Source organism: Capra hircus, chromosome 7 (assembly GCF_001704415.2).
Source record: "Capra hircus breed San Clemente chromosome 7, ASM170441v1, whole genome shotgun sequence".
Lineage (NCBI taxonomy): Eukaryota > Metazoa > Chordata > Mammalia > Artiodactyla > Bovidae > Capra > Capra hircus.
Window position 1 is genome coordinate 71,616,972 of NC_030814.1, and position 25,363 is coordinate 71,642,334.

The window sequence follows — 25,363 nt, forward strand, 5'->3', positions numbered from 1 at the left end:
TAGGTTGGTCATAGCTTTTCTTCCAAGGAACAAGCGTCTTTTAATTTCATGGCTGCAGTCACCATCTGCAGTGATTTGGGAGCCCACAAAAATAAAGTCTATCACTGTTTCCATTGTTTCCCCATCTATTTGCCATGAAGTGATGGGACCGGATCCCATGATCTTCACTTTTTGAATGTTGAGTTTTAAGCCAACTTTCTCACTCTCCTCTTTCACTTTCATCAAGAGGCTCTTTAGTTCCTCTTTGCTTTCTGCCATAAGGGCGATGTCATCTTCATATCTGAGGTTATTTCTCAGATTTCTCCCAGCAATCTTGATTCCAGCTTGTGTTTCATCCAGCCTAGCATTTTGCATGATGTACTCTGCATATAAGTTAAATAAGCAGGGTGACAATATACAGCCTTGACGTACTCCTTTCCTAATTTGGAACCAGTCCATTGTTCCATGTCTGGTTCCACTGTTGCTTCTTGACCTGCATACAGGTTTCTCAGGAGGCAGGTAAGGTGGTCTGGTATTCCCATCTCTTTAGGAATTTTCCAGTTTGTTGTGATCTACACTGTCAAAGGGTTTAGCATAGTCAATGAAACAGAAGTAGATCTTTTTCTGGAATTCTCTAGATTTTTCTATGATCCAACAGATGTTGGCAATTTGATCTCTGATTCCTCTGGATTTCTAAATCCAGCTTGTACATCTGGAAGTTCTCGGTTCAATTACTGTTGAAGCTTGAAGTAGAGCCTTTTTAAGATGCCGATGCCTCAGCCCACACCCATGGTCTCAAATTTCATCTGTCAAGGCAGGCCTTGGGCTCCACTTTTTCAGCTCCCCAGATAATTGTAGTATGCACCGAAGGCTGAGAACCACAGTCCTAAGTGAGTCAAGGTGGTCTCCAGATCTCACAGGCCATCTAAATATTGATGACCTGTCAATCTCACCCCTGAGATCCAGATTTAAGATTCCAACTGCACACGAGTTCTAGGTGTCTAAAAGGATCTCCAAATGTAGTGTGTGAAGGGGGGTTGTGGGGAGGTGCAGTCTGTGCTATCCCATGGTGTTTGTGGCCACACAGGACAAAACCCAGAAAAGTGCTGGCAACACTGAGAGGTACATTTCAGCCCTACTTACAGACGGTCCTCCTGACAGGCAAAAATCTTCCCATGATTGATCCGGCTGCTTGTAACAGAGCAAGCTGAGGCTAGGAGGTGTCAGGGTACCTTCAGCAATGACCTCTTGGCCCCACAGTAGCAGGTCAGCTCCTGCCACCTCACAGAACGCCAGGACACACTTGAGGTTACCTAGAGAGTCAAGATCTTGGCCAGAACTGGAATCCAGGACTCTGGGTCCTTGGTCTGGCATGCTTCTTTTTAAAACTGTCTTCTAATACTTTTATAACTTTACTTGTAAAAGTAGATTTTACTTTATTTTTCCAAATATTTATTTTTACTTATCTATTTGATGGCACTGGTTTTTAGTTGTAGCATGTGGGATCTAGTTCCCTGGCCAGGGATCAAACCCAGGCCACCTGCATTGGGAGCAAGGAGTTTTAGCTACTGGACCACTAGTGAAGTCCCATAAAAGTAGATTTTAATCTATACATGATATATTTTTATATATGGCATGAGGTGGAGCCTTATTTTAGACAATAACCAATTGTTCCAACACAATTTATAGAATGATTTTTCTTTCTATTTTAAGCAATTGAATGTTCTTTTAAAATTTATTTTCAGTGTATATTCATTTTTAAATTGAAAAGTAGTTGATTTGATTTATAATGTTTCAAATATACAGCAAAGTGATTCAGTTATATATACATGTATGTATATATATGTTTGCATACATTTATATGTTCTTTTTCAAATTATTTTCCATTATGGGTTATTACAAGATATTGAATATAAATTTCTGTGTTATACAGTAGGTTCTTGTTGTTTGGGCATGTTTTTTTAAATTACAAATCTAAACCTTTTTGTTTCATGGCAATTTTTATGAGGTTCCAATCAGACAGTAGAAGAGAAAGTCTTTGGAAATATCTAGGGACCTGGCCCTGGAGCTACAGGTATCCTGACCACCAGGGGGCACTGTGACCTAGCCCACGGCCTGTTCCTCCCTACCCAGCGGCTGCCTGTGCAGGGAGCTCTCCTGGCTCTATCTAGGTCTGAGCCCTGCAGGAGCCCGACCGATGGGATCCCTGGCTCTCCCTGTTAGAGGACTGCCTGGAGCCCCAGGCTGCCACTTCTTCCTTTCCTCATTTACTGTTTCACTTTCTCAATCCTTCCTTTATCTGTTTATTCTTATCCGCTGTGTGCAGTCACTGCGGAGATGGTGAACAGGTCAGACAAGCCCCTGTTCTCATTGGATTGCCTTTCTAATGCAGACAAAGGGCAATGAAGAAACAAACACTTAATATAATGTCAAATGGTGGTAAGTGCTATAGGGAGAAAATAAGGCAGGGCAAGGAACTCGTGCATTATGCAGGTGAGGTGTCGGGGGCTGCTGTTTCAGATAGGATGATCAAGAAAGGAGGCAACATCTGAGCAGAGACCTGAACACAGTGAGAGAGCCTGGGAGAAAGTGTTTCAGCAGAAGGAGTCGCAAATACAAAGGCTCTGAGGCAGGAATACCTTGGCTGTGTTGGAGGAACACTGAGGAGGCCAAGTGACGAGTAGATGGAGTGAATGAGGAGGTGTGTGACCCAGTTTATTGTGTCTTGGTGGATGCAGTTTATTAGTGTCATGTACATCTGAAACACTTTACTTTCAAGTGTGATACCAGCCCACTGGAATGCTAAAAGCCGAGGGTGATTTGATGTGATCTCTGCTTTAGGGGGACTTTGGCTGCTGCAGTGAAAGAACTCTGGACTGGGTAGGAGTAGTAGCAGAGAGCTCTATTAGGAGACCGTTAAAATGTCCAGACATGGGAGAAGTGGCAGGGACATACATGGAAGCCAAATGTGGAACAAATGCTGAAGGTGGAATTTGCAGAATCTGAAGTATGAGACAGAAAATAAAGGAAGGAAAACGTCATAATTTTTACTGGACCAGGCAGATGAATAATGCTGCTCTTTAAAAATATATATATATTTTTTTACTTTACCAAAGGGAGGAAGGAGTTAGGGAGGTGGAGAAATTGCAAGTTTAAATTGACTGATGCTGAAGCTCCAATACTTTGGCCACCTGATGCGAAGAGCTGACTCATTGCAAAATACCCTGATACTGGGAAAGATTGAAGGCAGGAGGAGAAGGGGAGATGACACAGGATGAGATGGTTAGATGGCATCACCGACTCAATGGACATGAGTTTGAGCAAACTTTGGGAGGTGGTGAAGGACAGGGAAGCCTGGTGTGCTGTAGTCCATGGGGTCATAAAGAGCTGGATGATTCAGCGACTGAACTACAACAATGATGATTTGAGATAGACATCCTAGGCTTGACAGACTGTTGGATACTGGAGTCTGGATTTGTTGGGGAAGGCCAGATCCGGACATATAAGTCGGGAGTCCTTGGCATATAGGTGTTATTGATAGTCACAGAGCAGAATGGGGTCCCAGAGAGTGAATGTAGAGAGGAAAGAGCTGATGACCATGTTGGAAAGCAAATGAGGAGCTGCGAAAGGAGGTGGAGAAGGAGAATTCATTAGGGCAGGAGGAAAGATGGTGGAGAAGAAGCAGTCAGTGGGACAGGATAAAGCCACGGGGAAGAGGGAGTATACCCTGACCAGAGCTGTTTCTAGGTAAGGAAAGAGGAAAGCTGAGAAATCACCATTGATTGAATAACCTGGAAATCATTAGAGACCTTTTGAAGAGGGAATTAATTCAGAGGACTGGTGGGGACAAGAGCTTGACTGAATGAGTTCAGGAGGGAATGGGAGGAAAAACGGGGAGAAAGGGTAATAGACAACTCCAAGGAATTTTACCCTCAGGGAAAATAGAAGAATACGAGAGAGATTGCTGAAAAGTGTTGTGAGATCAAGAGAAAATTTATTTAAAGATGAGAACTCTTACATCAGTTTATGTAGTGAAGGGATTGATGCAGAAGAGGATGAAATATGATAATAGTGGACAGGGGAGAATAGCATTGGCCATCCCCTGAGGCGTGGACATCTGTTCACTCACTCGCAAACCTGGATCCCTGCTCACTTTCCCCCGCTGCCTGAGCTAGCCGCCTGGGCTGAGCACTGGGTCAAAGTGGGGACTCTGACACCCTCAATGGAGGCGCTGCCGGTTCTGGAGCGGGTAGCAGGACATACCCCATCAAGACAGTCAGCACTTAGGTGGGGTCGCTGGGCTGCTGACCGCTGACTGCGAGGGGTCGGCGGTAGGAACAGGTCAGGAATGAGTAACGATTGGGGCCAGAGCCAAGGGTCCCTACACCTGTGTCGACTGTCATTTTCTGCCTTCGGTGGAATGTCCTGCAAACTTAACTTCATACTCCCCCGTGTCCTCCTCAACTAAGCCCACCTCGAGGTCCCCCCCCTCCACCAACTCTCCACCAAATCCGTCCTATTTAGAAATTCTGGAGCCTCCGATGGCTGTACCTTACGGCAAACTGTGCCTGTCTTCACGACGGCCCTGTGAAGCGAGTAGTATTGTCCCATTTTTCTGAGTTGGAAACTAAGGTTCACAGACGACTCAGATCCAGATCTGTCTGGTTCCCAAGTAGACTTTCTTTTCACTCAGCCAGCTGGAGGCGCAAAGGGCCAGGAAAGCGGAGGGTTAGGCTCCCAGACTAGGTGTCCAGCAGCCGAGACCCCGCCCAGACTCCGTCCAGGCCCCGCCCCACCGACGGGACCAAGGAGGGCTGTGTCTTAGAGCCCAAAGCTAGATGGGACCTGATGATTGGGTGGGGCGGAAGGATTGGGTAGGGCTTCCCACTGCCCGGGCGACCGCGACTTTTGGAGGGGGCGGGGCATATGGCTCCGCCCCCCCTACGCGGGCTCAAAGCGGATGGCAGCCGCGGGGGCGGGGTCAGAACTCGGGCGGCGGATCCCAGCGCGGCTCTTTGGAGCCCGCCGCGGAGCAGCGCCCCGGTGGGGCCCAGGAGGTACTTGGGACAGCGCGGGGCATCTCGGGCCGGACCAGGCGGGGGGCAGAGGCCTAATGGGGACCACAGAGGGGGCTGGGGGTCGTAGCCAGCTCTGCAGTTCCTCCGATGGGCCGTCGCCCCTACCCCCGCCCCCGCCTTCCTGCGGCGAAGCCGGCTGCGGCGGGGCTGATTGGCGCCTGCGCCGCTTCCTGCGCCTGGGACTCGGCCAGTGCTTGGGGCCCAGGCGGAGGCCCAGGGGGAAACTGAGTCACGTTGGGATGGTAGCAGTCCTGTGTGGGAGGCACCACCCTCACTGGGCTGCAGGATAAATCTTTTTCCTGACCATGCTTTGGAGTCCCAGCCCCCACCATTCCCTCCAGGGGCCTCGCCCCCGCCCAGAACCCAGCGCTCCCAGGGGTCCTGCCCTGGCTCTCAGTAGCTTCGACTGGGCTTGGAATGGCTAGGATTCGCTCCAGCCGCCTCCCTCCGCACCCCTCCCCCTCGCGGCCCAAGCCCCCGTGTTCTCTCCGAACAGTGTCAGTTTACACGCCTTATATAGTCCGAGCAGGCTCCAGCCGAGGCCTGCCTGTGGGGACCTGGGGGCGGGGGAGAGGAGTGCCGGCCCTGGACTGGCATTGCTGTCCAGACCAAGGCTCAAGACTGGCTGGGAAGGAAGTCATACCAAAGTAGTCCTGCTGTCCACTCCTGGGTGAGAGGGACCTTAAGAGTGGATGCGGGCTCCCTTCACCCCCCGCCCCAGTCCTTTGGGGATGAGGGGTTGCCCCTGTCTTTCCAGAGTCTGCCAGCTAGCAGCCCAGCGCGACCTACCAGGGTGCCCGCCTACCCTCCCCCTGGGTGTGCTCAGCGTCTGCCAGTGCTTGCCTGGCGCTAGTCCAAGGCTGGTGTCCAGAGTAGGGCCTGCCTGCGCACCCACTGTGCATCACTCACTTTTTCTCTCCTCTCAGGAGCAGCACTATGGATTCCTTCAAGGTGGTGCTGGAGGGGCCAGCACCTTGGGGCTTCCGGCTGCAGGGGGGCAAGGACTTCAATGTACCCCTCTCCATCTCCCGGGTGAGCCTAGGTTGAGGGAAGGGTTCCTCTGGGGGTCTCTGGGTGCTCAGCTCTCCAGTGGGCGGCAGGAGGAGTCTGAGCAGGAATGAGCCGAGGTCACAGACCAGGAGGTGTCCAGGTCCAGAGCTGTGCGCATCTGCCACAAGGACTCCCAACTCGGTAGATACTGGGAAAGGAGCAGCCCTCAGACTTCCACAGCTCTACACTGCACCTTCTAGGCTCAGGAGTGTGCCCATTCTTCAAGAGGTGAACCTGCGGTCTCCAAGAAGTGTCTATAAACTGCTTGAGGAGCAATGTTTGGTGCTAGGCCCCTGGGAGGGCACTCTGACTGCAGGAGCTCACTTCATCCTCATTGCCACCTAAGGAATAGCAACTACCACCCTGTTTATTCAGATGAGATAACTCAAGACTCATTGAAGGAACTCTTTCATCAGTTCCATGGCAAAGCAGGCATGGGGCTTCAAACACAGGGATGGCCTGCAGTTTTTGTGGGTGGATAAGGTGCTTCTCCCCAGCCCAGGTGAGGACTTTTATCCCATTCACTGGTTCCATTCAGGATGCAGTGGTCTTTGGGTCTGTAGGGCTCTGACTTCAACTCCTGAGAGCCTGTCCTGGTGGGGGTGGAGCTGGAGGCTGGCTCCTCCCTGTGGCAGGGGGATTGCCTTATAAGCCCAAGAATGCAGCCCCATGCTGGGATAGTCAACTGGTGGCTGGAGTCTGCAGAACTAAAGAAGGCTGGCCTAGGCCTGGAACCCTGAACCCCATCAGTGGGCCCCTCAGCCGATCATCAGGCTGTGGCTCCAGCTGTGGGATCAGTTGTGGGACTCGGAGAACAAAGTGCCTGCCCTGAGAGTGTGAGGGCAGCCCTTGGGTTGGTGTCTCTTGACTGTAGTCTGGGGGTCAGGAGTGGGCGGGGATTTCTGTCCCCATATCCACTTGACCAGAGAGGCACACCCAGGCTCCTAGTGGGCAGCTGTTGGCATGAAGCCCAGGGCAGGCACAGCCTGGAGGGGTCTAGAGATCCCAGCTTGAGGGGGCCCCAAGGTAGAGTCTGTTGTAGTTGGGCTTGGTGGCCAGGACCTGCAAGCAGTCACTGTTCCAAGGGACCCTTCCGCGGGGTTTCCTGGAAGCTGCTCTGCCAGCAAGGTAGCTAAGGGCACTGGTCTCCCTACTACTTACACCCAGCCCATACATAATACTCAAGCCTTGCCATCCCTGGGAACTCATCCTATACTCCACTTCCTGAGAAAGTGCTGGTCAGTGTGGCTGGGAGCTTGGCTGACCTCTGAGCCTCAGTTTATTCATTGGTGGGGATGGGCAACAAAGCAGCCTAAGGGATGGACTTTCAGATGTGGCCTGTTGGGGGCACTCTGAGCTCGGGCTCTGTTGTCAGCAGCCCCAGCATGTGGGTGGGGCCACTGGCTGAGCCCAGCCCTGGAGTTGGACCTAGGCCCTGGTGGGTGGGAGTGAGGGTGGTCTTTTCGGAGCTGGACTGGGCCCCCTCCCTCTCTCCTGACCCTAGCATGGAGGAGGAGAGGGAGGGGCTAGGGCTGGCTGGAGGCCCAGGCCTGGGAGATGAGGTAACGTCTGGGACTTGGGGGTTGGGCTGCTCAGTGGAGCCCTCAGGCTGACTCACCCCCTACTCCGTGTGGTGTCCAGCCCCCTGGCTTTTCCTCTCCTTGGTCCCTTGGGCCTCCTTGCTTTTCTCTCCAGACACATGCTGCCCCCCATCCCCAGGTCTCTTCTGCTTCTGTCTCCACCTCTGACTCCTCTGCCCCTCCTGTGTCCTCCTCATCCCAGAGAAGGAAGTAGTTGCCAGTTCCCCATCCCCTCTCTGGGAGCCAACAGCTCCAGCTCAACCGGAGATTCCCACCTCCGTGGGCTAGCCCACACTTCCCTGGAGCCAGCTGTGTGGGTAGGGAGTGGCCAGACCAGGTTTCCCTTCTACTGACTCACTGTGACCTTGAGTAAGTCACTTCCCCTCAAGGGCATCACTCCCCCATGCCCATTATAAGGGGTTGGATTGAACTAGAGGTAAGATAGGGGATCCAAGCCCCAAAGCCAGCTTGAGGGTCAGAGAATCTTTCCATTCAGAGGGCTGACCTCTGACCCCCAGCTCTCAACAATTCCCTGGAGGCTCAGATGGTAAAGAATCTTCCTGCAATGCAGGATACCTGGGTTCGATCCCTGGGTTGGGGAGACCCCCTGGAGAAGGAAATGACAACCCACTCCAGTATTCTTGCCTGCAGAATTTCATGGACAGAGGAGCTACAGTCCATGGGTTAACAAGAGTCAGACACAACTGAGGAACTAACACTTTCACTTTACTTTTCGCAACAGAGGTGGCCTAATAGGGTGGAGCCTGAGCCTGCCTCTTGAGCTGCTAGCTAGGCAACTAGAAGCAAGTTACTTAACCTCTCTGTTTTCCCATGTATAAAATAGGTATATTCCCAGACTCTCCTCCACAGGGTTTTTGGAGGATTCAGTATGTGGTAATACTAGGTACTCGATAAATGTAAACTGCTGTTAGTACTTAGCAAGTAAAGAAAGGGCCACCCAGCTATCTTGCCCTTCTAACTTCTGAAGCATGAGGTAGAGCCATCAAACCGAGCTTTCCCTTCTTGCCCTAGTGCCATCAGTCTCTGGGTCTGATCCCTCTGCCACCTCTCTGGAACCTCTTACCTCCTCTTCCTGCCTGAATTCCTTCTGAGCATCAGCTCACCTGAGGAGCCTTATGGGGTCACAGGCAGCCTGTACTCCGCAAACCTCCCCAACTTGTGAAGTGTGATTCTGCCTCCCAGTACTTCCCCACAAGCCGGCTCAAGGCCAAGCCCGTTGCCAGGTAGCCAGGCAGACCTGTGGGCTTAAACTTGCGAACAGCAGTGCTGCTTCTGCCTGTGTTGCTGCCGCTAGGCCAGAGGGCTGGGAGGGCCCAGTTGGGTTCTTCAGAGTTACCTGTACCCTGAGAAATACCAGACCCTGGCCCATAAAACTGGTGCTTCCTAACCTTCAGAACAGTTCTTTCAGCACTTGAGATCTTCATAAGTAATTGGATCTTCTCACACCCTTGGCAGCCCATTCCACTCTGTTTTCGCCAAAGCCCACCACTTCGCAGAAGTCACCTTCATGGTTTCAGCTCACGCACATACCACAAGCACACATGCACGCTTCATGCCCACATGCACAGCCAGAGGGCAGGTCTGGTGGGTGGAATGGCCTGGGCAAGAGGCCAGCAGAGACCTCGAAAGCTTTGGTTGGAGCTGAGACACTTGTGTTTTAGACTGAAGGTGGCTGCGTGTTGATGTCAGCAGCTTCTGAACCGTGAGGAGGGTCCCTGGAGGTGAATGAATGTGTAAGCGGCGTGTTTGAGGTGATGGTGAAGCTCAAGGGAGCCCCACCCCCTCCCAGAGGGCTTTAGTATTGGACAGTAGTCCAGAAACACATTGAACGAAGAGACCCCTGGGTTCTGCGAGTGGGGCAGCTGAGGAAGGGCAGGGTTGGCTGCTGTTTGCCTGAGTTTGGTCTGCAGTCATGGCCCTCCATGACCCTCGATCTCTCCATAGCTCACCCCTGGAGGTAAAGCTGCACAGGCTGGCGTGGCCGTGGGTGACTGGGTGCTGAGTATTGATGGCGAGAACGCGGGGGGCCTCACACACATCGAAGCCCAGAACAAGATCCGTGCCTGCGGGGAGCGCCTTAGCCTCAGCCTCAGCAGGTAAGCCTGAGCTGAGCCGCCCTGGCAGGTGGGCGTGCCCTTGGGCGTGGTCTATTATCACCGCTTCCCCTTCTCTTCTAGGGCTCAGCCTGCTCAGAGCAAACCGCAGAAGGTAGGGGATGGGCTTGGGATATGTGGGCAGCAGGCGGGGTGGGACTGGACATCGAGGCTCACCTACCCTCCCTGGTGCAGCCTTGGTACTCTCCCATCCCTGGCCGGGAGTAGAGGGTGGACGCCAGAGCTGGGGAGTCTGGGAACTGGGAGTTGGGCCAGGGACTGCCGCACGGTCAGAGCACCATGCATGTCTGCCTGTCGGTCCGTCCGTCCATCCGTCTGTCTGCCTGCCTCCTGCCCTCTCTCCCGCCGGCCTGTGCTGCAAGCTGCACCAGCCCACCCGCCCTCGGACTGCGTGGGCTGAGATCATTGCTCCCAAATGGGCCCCTTGAAACCTGAGTCGCCCCCTCCCCGGAGCCTCAGGCCAGATGTGTGGGGGTAGGGCTGGAGCACCGCTGGCCTCTTCGTGCCAGGGGACGCCCCACTCTGGCCAGATCCCCCGCCTCCTCCCGCCCTGCCCGCCCTCCCCGCTCTGTCTTGCCCAGGCCCTGGCCCCTGCCGCGGACCCCCCGCGGTACACCTTTGCACCCAGCGCCTCCCTCAACAAGACGGCCCGACCCTTCGGGGCGAACCCGCCCGCAGACAGCGCCCCGCAGCAGAATGGGTACGTCTGTCCTGCCCGTCCACGCCGTATCTCCACCACCGCACGCCCTCCGGCTGCCCGCTGCTGCTCTGCCTGTGCTGCGCCCCAGCCTGGCCGGAACCGTGCGACAGCGACCCCTGGTGGCTGGGGCGGGTACTGCAGGCACAGGGCCCCACCGAGGGTGTGGCTCCTGCCTTGGGCCGGCCCTCCAGGGGGCTGTGAGCAAGGCAGCGCGCCGCCCCCTCCTCGGTGGTAGCCTGGGGTTGGGATTTGATGTTGGCCGACTGAGCCCAGACACTCAGTGCAGCCTTCCCCCTGGCTATTCTGACCCCTTGCCATCTTTCTTCCTCCCCTTGTCTATCTCTTTGTACCTTTATCTGTCCATCTGTCTTATTTCCTTCACAGGTGCAGACCCCTGACAAGTCAGTGAGCCCCCTCTGCCTGTCCCTCTCTTCCTTCCTTTTGGCACTCTGGGTGGTGGCCCCTCCCCACTCTGGCTGCCCTCCTTTCACCTTGGTTGCCCTCCTCCCCTCTCACTTCCCTACCCCACCCCTCACCCAGCAGGGCCCTGGCCTTGCCCTGCCCTCTTCCCCTCACTTTAGCCCACCTGTATCAAGTCCGGGGAGGGGCCGCCCCTGCTGCCCACCCCAGCATGAGGTTCTGAGCCACACCCTCCCCACAGACAGCCGCTCCGACCGCTGGTGCCAGATGCCAGCAAGCAGCGGCTGATGGAGGACACGGAGGACTGGCGGCCGAGGCCTGGGACAGGCCAGTCCCGTTCCTTCCGCATCCTTGCCCACCTCACGGGCACCGAGTTCAGTAAGTGCCAGCCCAGGGAAGGGCGGACTCTGCTCCTGGTCCCCAGCCCGGACCCAGGCTTAGCTGGAGCCTGCTCCGGCACCCTCTACCAGGGCTCAGGGCTGGGGTGGCCTTCTCTCTGCTCTTGGTCAATGCCTGCCTCTGCCCTCTCAGTGCAAGACCCGGATGAGGAGCACCTGAAGAAATCAAGGTAACAGGACAAGCTGCAGTCCCTCCTTCTCATCTCCAGCCTCTCCCATTCCAGCCCTGTCTGCTCCTGGCCATCCCTAGCCAGGTTCATCCGTTCTCCTTCCTTCCTCTGGTCCTCCCTCCCTGCCTCCCTTCCGTCTCTCCTTCCTTCCACTTCCTTCTCCTTCTCTCTCTACCCCTCAGGGAAAAGTATGTCCTGGAGCTGCAGAGCCCACGCTACACCCGCCTCCGGGACTGGCACCACCAGCGCTCTGCCCATGTGCTCAACGTGCAGTCGTAGCCTGGTCCTCGCCGGCCGGCTGCCCTCTCTGCCTCTTTCTTGCTGTTCCTCCGCCCCAGGGCACCTCCCCTTGGCGCCTCCAGCTTCTGCCTGCCTCACCCATCCTTTTTCTGCCCCTGGACTGAGCCTCCTGCTGTCCTGGCCCCAGCTGCCCCCCTGGCACAGGGCCCGGCTCCATCTGACACCGCTGCCTTCACTCTTTGCCCTGTGGTACTGCTGTCTGCCAGGTCTGTGCTGGCTTTTTGGGCATGAAAATAAACATTCTCAGCCCTGCTTTCTCTGCCTCTGTTCTCTATCTTTGTGGACTTGGTTTGCATTTGGGGTCAGGGGTGTTAGATGGTTCAGATCCAGTGTGGGCCCTGCCAGTATGGGTCTCAGTGGGTGGGGGTACTCAGCAAAAGGGCCCCCTGCCATCAGAAGGACCCTCGCGAGTGGCCCCAGAAGTGAGAGCCCTGCTTCACCTCCCAGCCCTGTGCGACAGACCAGCCAGCTGGAACCTGGCCAGGAGAAATTGCCCTACCCATCCCTGCCCTGGGGGGACCTGGAGTCCTCTGCTGTCATGCACCCAGGCATCTCTCATGGGGCCAGCAGGACCAAGTTGGGGGGTGGGGCCATGCCAGGAGCCTCGGCCGTGCAGGGCCTTGAATGACAGATCTTACAGCCAGGTGCCCAGGATGGAAGCCCCAACCCCAGCCTCAGCTACACCCCAGGAACCCTGGCCTGGTGAGAGAGCGTGGACTTGACTTGGGGAAGGGCGGGTAACCTCCAGAGGCATGGGGGTCGGGCCCCTCCAAGCTGCCCCAGGCTCTCCCCACTGTCCTGTGGTGTCCCTGGGCACCCCCATGGAGCCACTTTTCCTGGCCTTGGCAGGCCCTACCACCCCCAGTCCCACGAGCCGCCCACCCTGGGCTGTGGACCCTGCATTTGCTGAGCGCTATGCCCCGGACAAGACCAGCACCGTGCTGACCCGGCACACCCAGCCAGCCACACCCACGCCTATGCAGAACCGCACCTCCATCGTGCAGGCCGCCGCTGGAGGGGGCCATGGCGGGGGCGGTGGCAGCAACGGCAAGACTCCCGTGTGCCACCAGTGCCACAAGGTCATCCGGTGGGTGGCCCCGTTCCTTCCTACCCTGGTCTTTCACTGAACTGGAACTCCAGCCCTTTCTGACCGCTGCTCCTCCCATCTGTCTCCCTACTCATCTCAGCTGCCCCCTGCTCAGCCTCTCTTCAACATTTGGCCTGGCAAAATGGAGGGGGTGCCAATGACATAGCCAAGCTGCAGCCCTAGACTCGCTGCTCTCTGGGCCAGGAATGGCCTCCCTGCTCCCAGCCCCTCTGCCTTTCTCCTTCTTGCTCACTTGGTTTCTCTCTGCTAAGCCTCTTAAGTTCCTCCCTCTCTGCGCTGCTCCCCAGGGCCCAACAGAGTCCCACAGCCCCCAGAATCGGATCTGTCAGGCCCCAGAACCTTCCTAGTTCTCATCCAAGGCACTGCCCTGCTGTCAACTCCTGTCAGCTCTTAAGCTCTGGAAAGCACCCCCTCGTTCAGACATCCCCATTTATCTGGGATGGCCGGGTCCCTGTCCAGCATAGATGGAACAGGCCAGCGGAACAGAGTGGGCACCAGGCTCAGCTCAAGTGCCCACTGGTCTTCAGGGCTCGCAGGTACTCCAGGCCTCCTGTCCCCCAGGACACCGACCCCTTGGGTTCAACTTATTAGCCTCAAGTCAGCAGTCTTCACCCAGTGTCACCTTCCTCCCTTTTCTGACACTACCCTTCTCCCTCACCTCCTGTCATCAAAACAGTGCAGCTTTTTAAAATATTTATTTGGGTGCCTCTGATCTTAGTTGCAGCACGTGGAATCTTAGTCGCAATGCACGTGCTCTCTAATTGTGGCACATGAGCTCAGTTGCCCGGAGGCATGTGGGATGTTAGTTCCTCAACTAGGGATTGAACCCGTGTCCCCTGTCTTGGGAGGCAAATTGTTAACCATTGCACCACCAGGAAAGTCCCACAATAGTCAGCTTTGTCTTGCTGTTTGATCTTAGGCAAGTCACCTTTCAAGCCTGTCTGTTCCCTCTTTGGAGAAGGCAGTGGCACTCCACTCCAGTACTCTTGCCTGGAAAATCCCATGGATGGAGGAGCCTGGTAGGCTGCAGTCCATGGGGTCACTACGAGTTGGACATAACTGAGCAACTTCACTTTCACTTTTCACTTTGATGCATTGGAGAAGAAAATGGCAACCCACTCCAGTGTTCTTGCCTGGAGAATCCCAGGGATGGGGGAGACTGGTGGGCTGCTGTCTATGGGGTTGCACCGAGTCGGACACGACTGAAGCGACTTAGCAGCAGCAGCAGCAGCTTCCCTGTTTGGAGATGAAGAGAATGAATGTTCCCTTCAAGGTTTCATAATGGGTGTGGGGTAAACCCTGTGGGGTGCTGGCCAGGAACCCCGACTTCATTTGCACCCACTCCCGCTCATTGCCCTCTCTTTCCCCTGCAGGGGCCGCTACCTGGTGGCGCTGGGCCACGCGTACCACCCTGAGGAGTTTGTGTGCAGCCAGTGTGGGAAGGTTCTGGAAGAGGGTGGCTTCTTCGAGGAGAAGGGGGCCATCTTCTGCCCACCCTGCTACGATGTGCGCTATGCACCCAGTTGTGCCAAGTGCAAGAAGAAAATCACCGGCGTGAGTGGGGCTGGCAGCTGGCGGGGGTGCTGGGAAGGCAAGCCTGACTCTTCAGCGTTGAGGAGTGTTGAGCAGCTCCTGGGCTGGGGGGCTCTCCCTGCAGGACCCTGTTGGAACCTTACCAGCCTCATAATTGGGCTACTATATTGACCTTACTTTACATTAGCCAGGATTGTCTTTACAGGTGACCTAAATCCTAACTCTAAAGGGCTCAAGCAGGAGAGATTTGGCGCCAATAGTCAGAAAGGCTGAGGGCTGCTAACTTCTGGCCCAGCTGAATGCAGATCCAGGTCGTCAGGAGTCTTGCACTTGCCTCTGGTTTCATCTGTGTTGGCTTTGTTCCCAGCTTGCTTTTCCATAGAAAGCGGCAAGATGCTGCTACATCAGTGGCTCCAGGGTTGCATCTCCCAGGTTAGCACCGCAGAGAGAAAGAGAGCACCCCTGTGCCAGCTGATGCATCCAGTCCCAGTGCTGATGCTCATTGGCCTGGCTTGCTTCACATGCCCATCTCTGAATCAAGCCCTGTGACTCTAGTTGGCCAGGCCTGGATGACACCCACCTCTGGAATGGGATCTGGTGGCCTTGCCTGAATCACAGGACTGGTTCCTTGAAAATAAAACCAGGGTGACATTACCCCAAGAGAGGAGGTAAGTGCTAGTCAGGCCAGAAAAAGAGATGGCTACTATGTTAGGATTGCATTCAGCTTCAGTAATAGAAAATACTCCAGTATAGAGATTGAAACAGAAGGGGTAATGTTTACTTCAATTGCAAGAATGCCAGGGGTAGAAGAACAGCTCATGGATGGCTTTAGGCTTTTCCTGTGTTTTAGTTCTCAAATCCTTAGCCTGTAGGCCTTTGTCCTCGAGTTTATTGTATCATGGTTGCCAGATGACTGCTCAAGCCCCAGGCTCACATTCTTGTTGCACGTGGGAAGAAGAGGGAAGGAGCAGGAAGCTTCTTTTAATGAGGTTTTGCCTTTTGACTCGGGAAGAAAAACCAGGAACTTGCATCTTTATCTCAGTTGTTGGAATTATTATTGTATGAGCACCTAGGCCAGTGAGGGATGCTGGCAAATCCAGTATTTTAGCTACTGTTCTCTATAAGAGAGGAGGGCCAAAGGGGGTTGTGACTGGCTTTTGAGAGGCTAATGTAGTCTGCTGCCCTGAATGCGAATGCGTATGAAAAAACGCAATCTCTAAAGGTAGGCTTGATGGACACAGGACTATTGATTTGCAAAGGCAGAAGTTTAGGTTCAAAAACTTGCGATTCAAAACCCTATTCTTGGTAATTCCCTGGTGGTCCAGTGGCTAAGATTCTGCGCTCCCAATGCAGGGCAATTCCTGGGTCCAATTCCTGGTCAGGGAACTAGATCCCCTGTGCCACAACTAAGACCCCATGCAGCCAAAGAAATAATATATATATAAAAACGTATTCTTAAAAAAAAAATCCTGTTCTTCCTACTGAGTCTAAATATGCAGCAGAGCCTGGCCTGGTCTCCTGCAGGGCAGCCTAGCTGCCACCTGGAGCTGGGCTTGGGACTTGGATCAGCACATGCTATGGGCTGAGAGTGATGCCCTATCTACCATCTCCCATTCATTGTGGACAGTGTGCCCCACATTGGGAATACCCTGTGACGAGACAGGCATGGTCCTGCCCCCAGGAACTCACACAGAGGAAGGGGACCCCAAGAGTGTCAAGGGTGAGCAGCCTAAGCAAAGAGGAACATAACAGGCAGGGTGACAGTTGAGGGGAGTTCAACTGTGCCTGTGTGAAAACAGGCAGAGAAGTGCAGAGAGAGGCAGAAAGTGCCCAAGGCTGCAGAGCATGAGGGCCAAACCAGAGCAGCACCAGGCGCTGCAGTCTTCCAGCACTCACGCGTCTCCCTATTTTTGGATCCATGGGCAGAGCGTCCACATAGGGCCAGAGAGCTCTGTGCGTGTGTGTGTGCTAAGTCGCTTCAGTCGTGTCTGACTCTGTGACCCAATGGGCTGTAGCCCACCAGGCTCCTCTGTCCATGGAGACTCTCCAGGCAAGAATACTGAAGTGGATGGCCACGCCCTCCTCCAGGGGATTTTCCCAACCCTGGGATCGAACCTGTGTCTCCTACATCTCCTGCATTGGCCGGAGGGTTCTTTACTACTAGCACCACCTGGGAAGCCCAGAGAGCTCCGTAGTAATGGTCATATTAGTGATAATTGCCTTGACCACAAGTGACAGAAAAAATAATGACAGCTGTTTCTCACGTAAGGAAGTCGAGAAGTAGGCAGTTTGGGACATGTAGGCAGATCCAGGCCTCCTGTATCTTGTTTCTCTGACATCTAAGCATTGACTTACTAACCACTCATAGTCCAAGATACCTCTTGAGCTTCAGGCAAAATTTCCATGCTCCAATTGGCTTCCTGTTCAGTTGCTCAGTGGTGTCAAACTCTTTATGACCCCATGGACTACAGCACACCAGGTTTTCCTATCCTTCACTATCTCCCAGAGTTTGCTCAAATTCATGTCCATTGAGTTGGTGATACCATCCAACCATCTCATCCTCTGTCGTCTGCTTCTCCTCCTGCCTTCAATCTCTCTGAGCATTGAGGTCTTTTCCAGTGAGTCAGCTCTTCATATCAGGTGGCCAGAGTATTGGAGCTTCAGCCTTAGCATCAGTCCTTCCAATGAATATTCAAGGTTGATTTCCTTTAGGATTGACTGGTTTGATCTCCTTGCTGTCCAAGGGACTCTCAAGAATCTTCTCCAGCACCACAGTTCAAAAGCATCTATTCTTTAGTGTTCAGCCTTCTTTATGGTCTAACTCGTACACCTGAACGTGACTACTGGAAAACTATAGCTTTGATTATACAGACTTTTGTCGGGAAAGTGATGTCTCTGCTTTTTAATATGCTGTCTAGGTTCATCATAGCTTTTCTAAAAAGGAGCAAGCATCTGTCTTTTAATAAACACCTGGCTGCAGTCACTGTCCACAGTGATTCTGGAGCCAAGAAAATAAAGTCTGTCACTGTTTCCATTTTTTCCCAGTCTATTTGCCATGAAATGATGGGACCACATGCCATGATCTTAGTTTTTTGAATGTTGAGTTTTAAGCCAGCTTTTTCACTTTCCTCTTTCTCCTTCATCAAGAGGCTCTTTAATTCCTCCTTGCTTTCTGCCATTAAGGTGGTATCATCTGTATATCTAAGGCTGTTGATATTTCTCCCAGCAAGCTTGATTTCAGCTTGTGATTTATCCAGTCCGGTATTTTGCATCATGTACTCTGCATATAAGTTAAATAAGCAGGGTGACAATATACAGCCTCATACTCCTTTCCCAATTTTGAGCCAGTCCATTGTTCCATGTATGGTTCTAATTTTTGCTTCTTGACCTGCATACAGATTTCTCAGCAGGCAGGTCAGGTGGTCTGGTATTCCCATCTCTTTAAGAATTTTCCACAGTTTGTTGTGATTCACACAGTCAAAGGCTTTAGTCAATGAAGCAGAAGTAGATGTTTTTCTGGAATTTTCTTGCTTTTTCTATGATCCAACGGATGTTGGCAATTTGATCACTGGTTCCTCTACTTTTCTAAATCCACCTTGTATATCTGGAAGTTCTTGGTTCACATACTGTTGAAGCCCAGCTTGAAGGATTTTGAGCATTACCTTGCTAGCATGTGAAATGAGCACAATTATGTGGTAGTTTGAACATTCTTTGGCATTGCCCTTCTTTGAAATTGGAATGAAAACTGACCTTTTCCAGTCCTCTAGTCACTGCTGCATTTCCCAAATTTGCTGACATATTGAGTGCAGCACTTTAGTAGCATCATCTTTCAGGATTTGAAATAGCTCAGCTGGAATTCCATTACCTCCATTAGCTTTGTTCATAGTAATGCTTCCTAAGGGCTACTTGACTATACTCCAGGATGCCTGCCTCTAGGGAAGTGACCACACCATCATGATTATCCGAGCCATTAAAACCTTTCTTGTACAGTTTGTATATTCTTGCCATCTCTTAATCTCTTCTGCTTCTGTTAGGTCCTTGCCATTTCTGTCCTTTATTGAGCCCATCTTCACATGAAATATTCCCTTGGTATCTCTTAATTTTCTTGAAGAGATTTCTAGTCTTTCTCATTCTATTGTTTTCCTCTATTTCTTTGCATTATTCACTTAAGAAGGCATTCTTATCTCTTCCTGCTATTCTTTGGAACTCTACATTCAGTTGGGTCTATTTTTCTCCTTTGCCTTTCGCTTCGCTTCTTTTCTCAGCAAGAAATTGGAAAAGGAAGAAGGAGTGGAAGGTTCTTGGGAGCCATCTTTAGAAGATAAGTTCAGTTCAGTTGTGTCCAACTCTTTGTCACTCCATAGACTACAGCATGTCAGGGAAGGACAGGGAACTGTCCTTCAACTCCCGGAGCTTGCTCAAACCCATGTCCATCGAGTCAGTGATGCCATCCAACCATATCATCCTCTGTCATCCCCTTCTCCTCCTGCCTTCAATCTTTCCCAGCATTAGGGTCTTTTCAAATGAGTCAGTTCTTCACATCAGGTGGCCAAAGTATTGGAGTTTCAGCTTCAGCATCAGTCCTTCCAGTGAATATTCAGGACTGGTTTCCTTTTGGATTGGGCTACGGGTGCCATCCAGCCCTTCTGCTTCCATCCCATAGCCCAGAACTCAGTGGGCTATGACATTACTAAGCTGCAAGGGAGGCTGGGAAATGTCTCTTTGTACAGCTATGTGCCCAGCAAAAAGTGAGGATTCCATCAGTAGACTAGAAGGGAGGAAAGGATATTATCACAGTGTGTTGTGGGTCATTTTCTATGTGTGGGCACCCAGCTTCACAATTATACTATGAAGTCAGTTTGATTATTCTCATCTTATAGATGAGGAAATTTTGCCCAAGATTACAGTCATTTCCCCACTAGCCTAATGGATACTGTGTTGGACTATTCTATCAGAATGGGCTGCAACCCAGGACGTTTCTTTTTTTAATTTTATTATTTTATTCATTTTTGGCTGCACCAGGTCTTCATTGCTATGCAGGCTTCTCTCTATTTGCAGCAAGCGGGGGCTACTCTCTAGTTGTGGTGTATGAGCTTCTCGTTGAGGTGGCTTGCACAGGCTCACTAGTTGTGGCACACGGGCTTAGCTGGCCCATGGCATGTGGGATCTTCCCTGACCAGGGATTGAACCAGTGTCCCTTGCATTGGCAGACAGACTCTTAACCACTGGAGCACTAGGGAAGTCCCCCCAGGACCTTTTTTAAGCTGGCATCTGGATTTGCTTCCCACAGATCAAGGCCCTAACATTCTGTTCACTGACAGCCTCGCCTACATTACATCGCACTGTCGTCCTGCCCTGCCCCAGTTCTAGGTGGACAAAGTTAATGCCCAGGCTGCAGATACCGAGGCAAGGCTCACAGAGCCTGACTAGCTCCTGGGTCCTAGAGTATGCCCAGAATAAGGTGGCAAGCCCTGCTCCTGCCCCAGCCCAGTGGTTCCACATGTGGCCCAGGGGTACTCAGCTTCCCCTCTTGCAGGGGCTGCGAGGGGGCTGACAGACCGCACCCTCTAGCAGGGTCGGTGGGGGGGATGGGCAGGAGCCTAACTGTCCCACTTTACCATGGGCTTCAGGCCCTTAGAGCTCAGAGCATGGGGAAACACAGGACCATCTGGTTGATTCAGCAGACTTGGAGGGGAACTCTGGGGGATGGGGTGGACACATTAGAGGGGACGTGTCTTAGTCTGGGGACCCTCTGGAAGACTGTTGCCAAGCCTTAGCAGTCACCGCCAGCCCCCGTCACTCCGGTGCTGCAGCGACACAGGCAGCTGCGTCTTGCCAGCGCAGTGCTTCCTTCCCCGCGGGCCTTTGCATGGGCTCTCCGCTGCTAGAAATACCCTTTAGCGCTCTCTTTACCTCATTCCTTCTCAACTGGGATTCAAATAACACTTCCTCAGGGGCACTTTCCCTGATACCCACCCTCCCACCTGGCCAGGCTCCCCAGTGTTTGCTTACTGCCCTCCGGTCCTTTTGTCCCATCTCTTCTCCAGTGTGAAATTCATGGGCAGGGAACAGGGCTCTTTTGCTCATGTGCAATGCTGTACCTCATATAAGAAGAGCTTCCCTGGTGGCTCAGTTGGTAAAGAGTCTACTTGCAATGCATGAGACCTGGGTTTGATCCCTGAGTCAGGAAGATCCCCTGGAGGAGGCCATGACAACCCACTCCAGTATTCTTGCCTGGAGAATTCTATGGATAGAGGAGCCTGGCAGGCTGCAGTCCACGGGGTCGCAAAGAGTCAGACATGACTGAGCGACTTACATCCTAACATGTGTATAGAAGGTGGTCACTTAACACTTGAAGGAGTGAATGGAAGTGGCCTCTAAGCTGAACTTAATCATCAGTAGGAATTAGCTTAGACAAGGGTCAGGAGAGAATGCTGCAAGCAGAGGGAACAGCTTGTGTCACAAGGCAACACCCAGGGAGGGTGTGAGACAGGTGGAATTGAGGGCAGGGTCCACGTTAGGGGTTCCGGAGCTGGGGACTGCTGAAGTCAGATGTGCCTCACTGCGCTTCCCCTGGGGGTAGGGGGAGACAACTCGAGGAGGGGAACGGAACCGCTAGCCCTGGGTTAGGGTCATGGGACGGCAAGGGCAGACAGATGTAGGAAGCTTTGGGCATAAGGTGGATATGGAGAACTGGCTCAGAGACCTGCCTCCCTGTCCACATGCCCACTGGGTCCAGCTCCGGGCTCCCCATGCTCCTGCCGAGACCCTGTCCTGTTGGCCCACAGCCAAGTTCCTTCCCTCAGCGCTGATTTGGGACAGATCACTTTCTCCGGACCTTGCTAAAATGGGAGTGGCAGTAACTTCCTGGCCAGGCTGGTTGTGAGGTATATGTGAGAAATGACAGATTTGGGGGGGGACTGTGCCACACGCCTTGTGGGATTTTAGTTCCCCAACCATGGATTGAACCTGCACCTTCAGCAGTGAGCGGTGAATCCTAACAACTGGGCCACCAGGGAATTCCCTTGACAGTTTCTATAGTGGGCACGGACAAGCCAGCTGAGAGCTAGGTGCTCTGCATACTTATGTCTTGCTTTGTCCACACTGTTTCTTTCCTTATTATTTTTTCATAGTTTCTATTTAAAATTTATGTATTTATTTTTGGCGCTGCTGGGTCTTCACTGCTGCACGAGAGCCTTCTCCTGTTGCCGTAAGCAGGGGCTCCTCTTCATTGAGGTGCATGGGCCTCCCACTGTGTTGGCTTCTCTTGCTGCAGAGCATGGGCCCTGGGGCACAGTCTCAGTAGATGGCGGCATATGGGTCTGGCTACCTCTGCAGCGTGTGGAATTTTCCCTGACCAGGGATTGAACCTGTGGCTTCTGCATTGGCAGGTGGATTCTTAACCACTGGACCACCAGGGAAGTCTTTTTTTCCCAACTTGTTTAGTTATCTATTTTTGGCCGCTCTGGGTCTTCGTTGCTGCGCGCGGGCTTTCTCTAGTTGCAGGGAGTGGGGGCTGCTCGCTAGCTGTGGTACGCAGGCTTCTGACTGCGCTGCCTCTCCTGCGGTGGCCCACGGGCTCTAGGGCACGCAGGCTCCAGTGGCTGCAGCTTGAGGGCTCCATAGTTGTGGCGCACAGCCTTGGTTGTCCCTCAGCCTATGGGATCTTCCTGGACCAGGGCTCGAACTCGTGTCCTCTGCATTGGCAGGCAGGCTCCTAACCAGACCACAAGAGAAGCCTCTGTTTCATTTTTAAAGTAATAGCCAATATTGAAAAATTGGATTTGACTTTAACACCTGGATTTCAACCTGAGCCTTGTAGGCATTCCTGAATGAAGCAGTCAGCACCCCCCCTGCACACGGAACACGTGCTCTCCCATGACACAGTCCCCACCTTGCCCCACTGTGTATGCCACCTGGCCTTGGCAGGCACCGGGTCTGGTACCCCTGGCCTCAGATGTGGGACCATTCTTACGGCAACCCGGCAAAGCTGGGATCAGGTTCCCAGTTCAACAGTGAAGGAACCAAGTGTCATGAGGAGATAAAGCTGTTGAGTAAGCCACACAGCTAACATCTGGCTGAACCCACAATCTGACATCCCTTGGGGCTCCACACTGCCTTCTGCCTGCTCCAGGAGTGAGTGCTACTCACCTGGTTGGCCCCAGGGAGAGCTCAGCCCACCTGTGGCCTCTGCTCTGTCAGGCCTCCAGTAGAGCAGGTTAACTTAGCTCACAAGCACTCATGATGCCTACCCATGGGCCAGGCACTGTTGGGATATACCAGCTAACAGAAATGTTAATAGTTCATGCCCTCCGAGACCTCATACTAGATCGGGAAGAAGGCGGTGGAGAGCAGACAATAAGCAAGAGACACAAGAGGTAAATTACCTGGTAGTATGCTAGTATGGGGGGCTTCCCTAATGGTTTAGATGGTAAAGAATCCTCCTGCAATGCAGAGACCCAGGTTCTCATGGGTCAGGGAGATCCCCTGGAGAAGGGAATGTCAACCCACTCCAGTATCCTTGCCTGGAGAATTCCATGGACAGAGGAGCCTGGCGGGCTACAGTCCATGGGGTCACAAAGAGTCAGACACAACTGAGTTGCTAACATGCACACACGTTAGTACGGGAAGAAAGTGCAGGGTTCAAGCTATTGGAAGCATGGCTTTGGGAAGAGGGGTTGGCATATGAGCTGATTGTGTCAGCGTGGGCCTTAAGGAAAAGGTGACCTTTGGGCAAAATCCTGAAGAGGGTGAGAGCTGAGCCTAGCAGATATCTGGACCAAGCAGTCCAGGTAGAGGGGGCAGCTGGTGGGAAGCCCTAAGATGGTATGCCCGGTGCATCAACCATGGACAAGAGGCCACGTGGGGGGAGCAGAGGGACGGAAGCCGGTCTTGCTGGCCTCTGGGCCTTTTCCTGGGCTTTGCCCTTTGCTCAGAGCAATGTGGACTAGGCAGGGATTCAAGCAGAGGAGAAGCTGGCCAAGCACAGGTTGATATCAGGCTGTCAGGGGCAGAGGAAGGAGCACAGAAGCCAGTTTTATGCACTCATCCAGGTCAGAGGTGCCCAAGGCTCACATTCCACATCAGGGAGGCTGTGAGAAGTGGCCAGTATCTGGATGTATCTTGAAGGAGAGTCCGGCCAGATTTTGGAGTGGACCCGAAATAAGGGACAAAGCAAGGAATTTGGCCCGTGCAGATGGAGTCACCATCCACTGAGACAGACGCTGTGGGAATATGCAAGGCGGAGTGTGTGGAGATTGGGAGCAGAACTTCAGATATAGCATAGTGAACAGCCACCAGGCTTCCCTGGTAGCTCAGCTGGCAAAGACTCCTCCTGCAGTGCAGGAGATCCCAGTTCGATTCCTGGGTTGGGAAGATCACCTGGAGAAGAGATAGTCTGCTCACTCCAGTACTCATGGGCTTCCCTGATGGCTCAGATGGTTAAGAATCTGCCTGCAATGAGGGAGACCTAGGTTCGATCCCTGGGTCTGGAAGATACCCTGGAGGAGGGTATGGCAACCCACTCCAGTGTTCTTGCCTGGAGAATCCCATGGACAGAGGAGCCTGGCCGGTACAGTCCATGGGGTCGCAAAGAGTCAGACACGACTGAGTGACTAAGCACGGCACAGCACAGTGGACGTCCCCAGGGATGCCTTGGGGTTGGAGAGAGAAAGTGGGAGCAGTGGGTGTGCAGATCAAACATTTATCTGGAAAGGAAGGGGGCCCCAGCCAGTCTGCCTCTGTCCCGGGCTCTGAAGAGGAGGGTGCCAAGCTGCCAAGCGGCTGTTGCCCCCTCAGGAGGTCATGCACGCCCTGAAGACGACCTGGCACGTGCATTGCTTCACCTGCGCGGCCTGCAAGGCACCCATTCGGAACAGGGCCTTTTACATGGAGGAGGGGTCCCCCTACTGCGAACCAGGTATGGCTGGGCCGGCGGAGAGGGCGGGCTGCAGGCAGGGGGAAACCCAAGTCCCCCCACCACTTGGCTTCTCTCTGCGTCTCCAGACTATGAGAAGATGTTTGGCACAAAATGCCGAGGCTGTGACTTCAAGATCGATGCTGGGGACCGCTTCCTGGAGGCGCTGGGCTTCAGCTGGCATGATACGTGCTTCGTGTGCGCAGTGAGTACCCCTCTTTGGACCCAGGCCCTGTCCCCAGAGCCCTGTGTTCTTCACCCGCCTCCCTTCCACTCCTGCCTCTGGGATTCCTGAGAGGTTGGGAATGGCCCTCTGCTGCTACCCCCTCTGCTGCTACCCCTCGTAACTGCGCCTTGGCTGTTCCCAGATATGTCAGATCAACCTGGAAGGAAAGACTTTCTACTCCAAGAAGGACAAGCCCCTTTGCAAGAGCCACGCCTTCTCCCACGTGTGAGCCCCTCCCACCCACTGCTGCCCACCCCAGCCTACCCAGCTCGAGGGGTTTGCTGATTCTGGAACCATCGCTCCAGATTTCTGGGTAGGGCTAGCAAAAGTTGCCCTGACCCTGACTCCTGGCCCAAGCCTGGGGTCCCCCAGACCCCACCCCCTTCACCTCCCCTACTCCCTCCACCACCTTCACACACTGGTGCTGGCCACACCGGCCCCTGCTCACGTCCAGTGCTACAATAAATCTGTCTCTAGCTGTGTGTGTGCCTCCCCCATGCATCAAGAAAGGTGGGATCTGAGGCCTGTAGCAGGGTGGAGATTAAATTCTCCAGGGCTGACCATCCTGGTTGACCTGTGATGGGGACAGGGAGGACTCACGGTCAGCAGGAGGAGGCAAAGGGGAATCTCACATGCTGGGCCCAGGACCCACAGAAGTTGGAGGTGCCTGGTCTGGCTTGGCTTGGCAGTCAGAGAAGAGGAGTTGGAGGGGCATCCTCAGGGGTGTAACGTGGAAAATGGTACACCCAAGTGGGGGTCCAGAGAGGCTG

General features: G+C 53.4%; 1 protein-coding gene across 6 annotated transcripts; it reads left to right on the forward strand.

Annotated features, from left to right (window-relative positions):
- PDLIM7 (PDZ and LIM domain 7) lies at positions 4,927-25,075 on the forward strand. Of its 6 annotated transcripts, none has more exons than XM_018050598.1 (13): positions 4,927-5,036; positions 5,984-6,089; positions 9,653-9,804; positions 9,886-9,916; positions 10,404-10,522; positions 11,184-11,320; positions 11,474-11,510; positions 12,442-12,512; positions 12,660-12,897; positions 14,292-14,472; positions 24,250-24,370; positions 24,457-24,572; positions 24,736-25,075. In XM_018050598.1, the coding sequence occupies exons 2-13, from the start codon at positions 5,994-5,996 to the stop codon at positions 24,820-24,822; spliced, it is 1,386 nt and encodes a 461-aa protein (XP_017906087.1). In that variant the 5' UTR covers positions 4,927-5,036; positions 5,984-5,993; the 3' UTR covers positions 24,823-25,075. The 6 variants fall into 6 exon arrangements, with proteins under 6 accessions (XP_017906087.1, XP_017906088.1, XP_017906089.1 ...); XM_018050599.1 differs by having other exon boundaries at positions 12,451-12,512; XM_018050600.1 differs by lacking the exon at positions 10,404-10,522 and adding an exon at positions 10,907-10,923.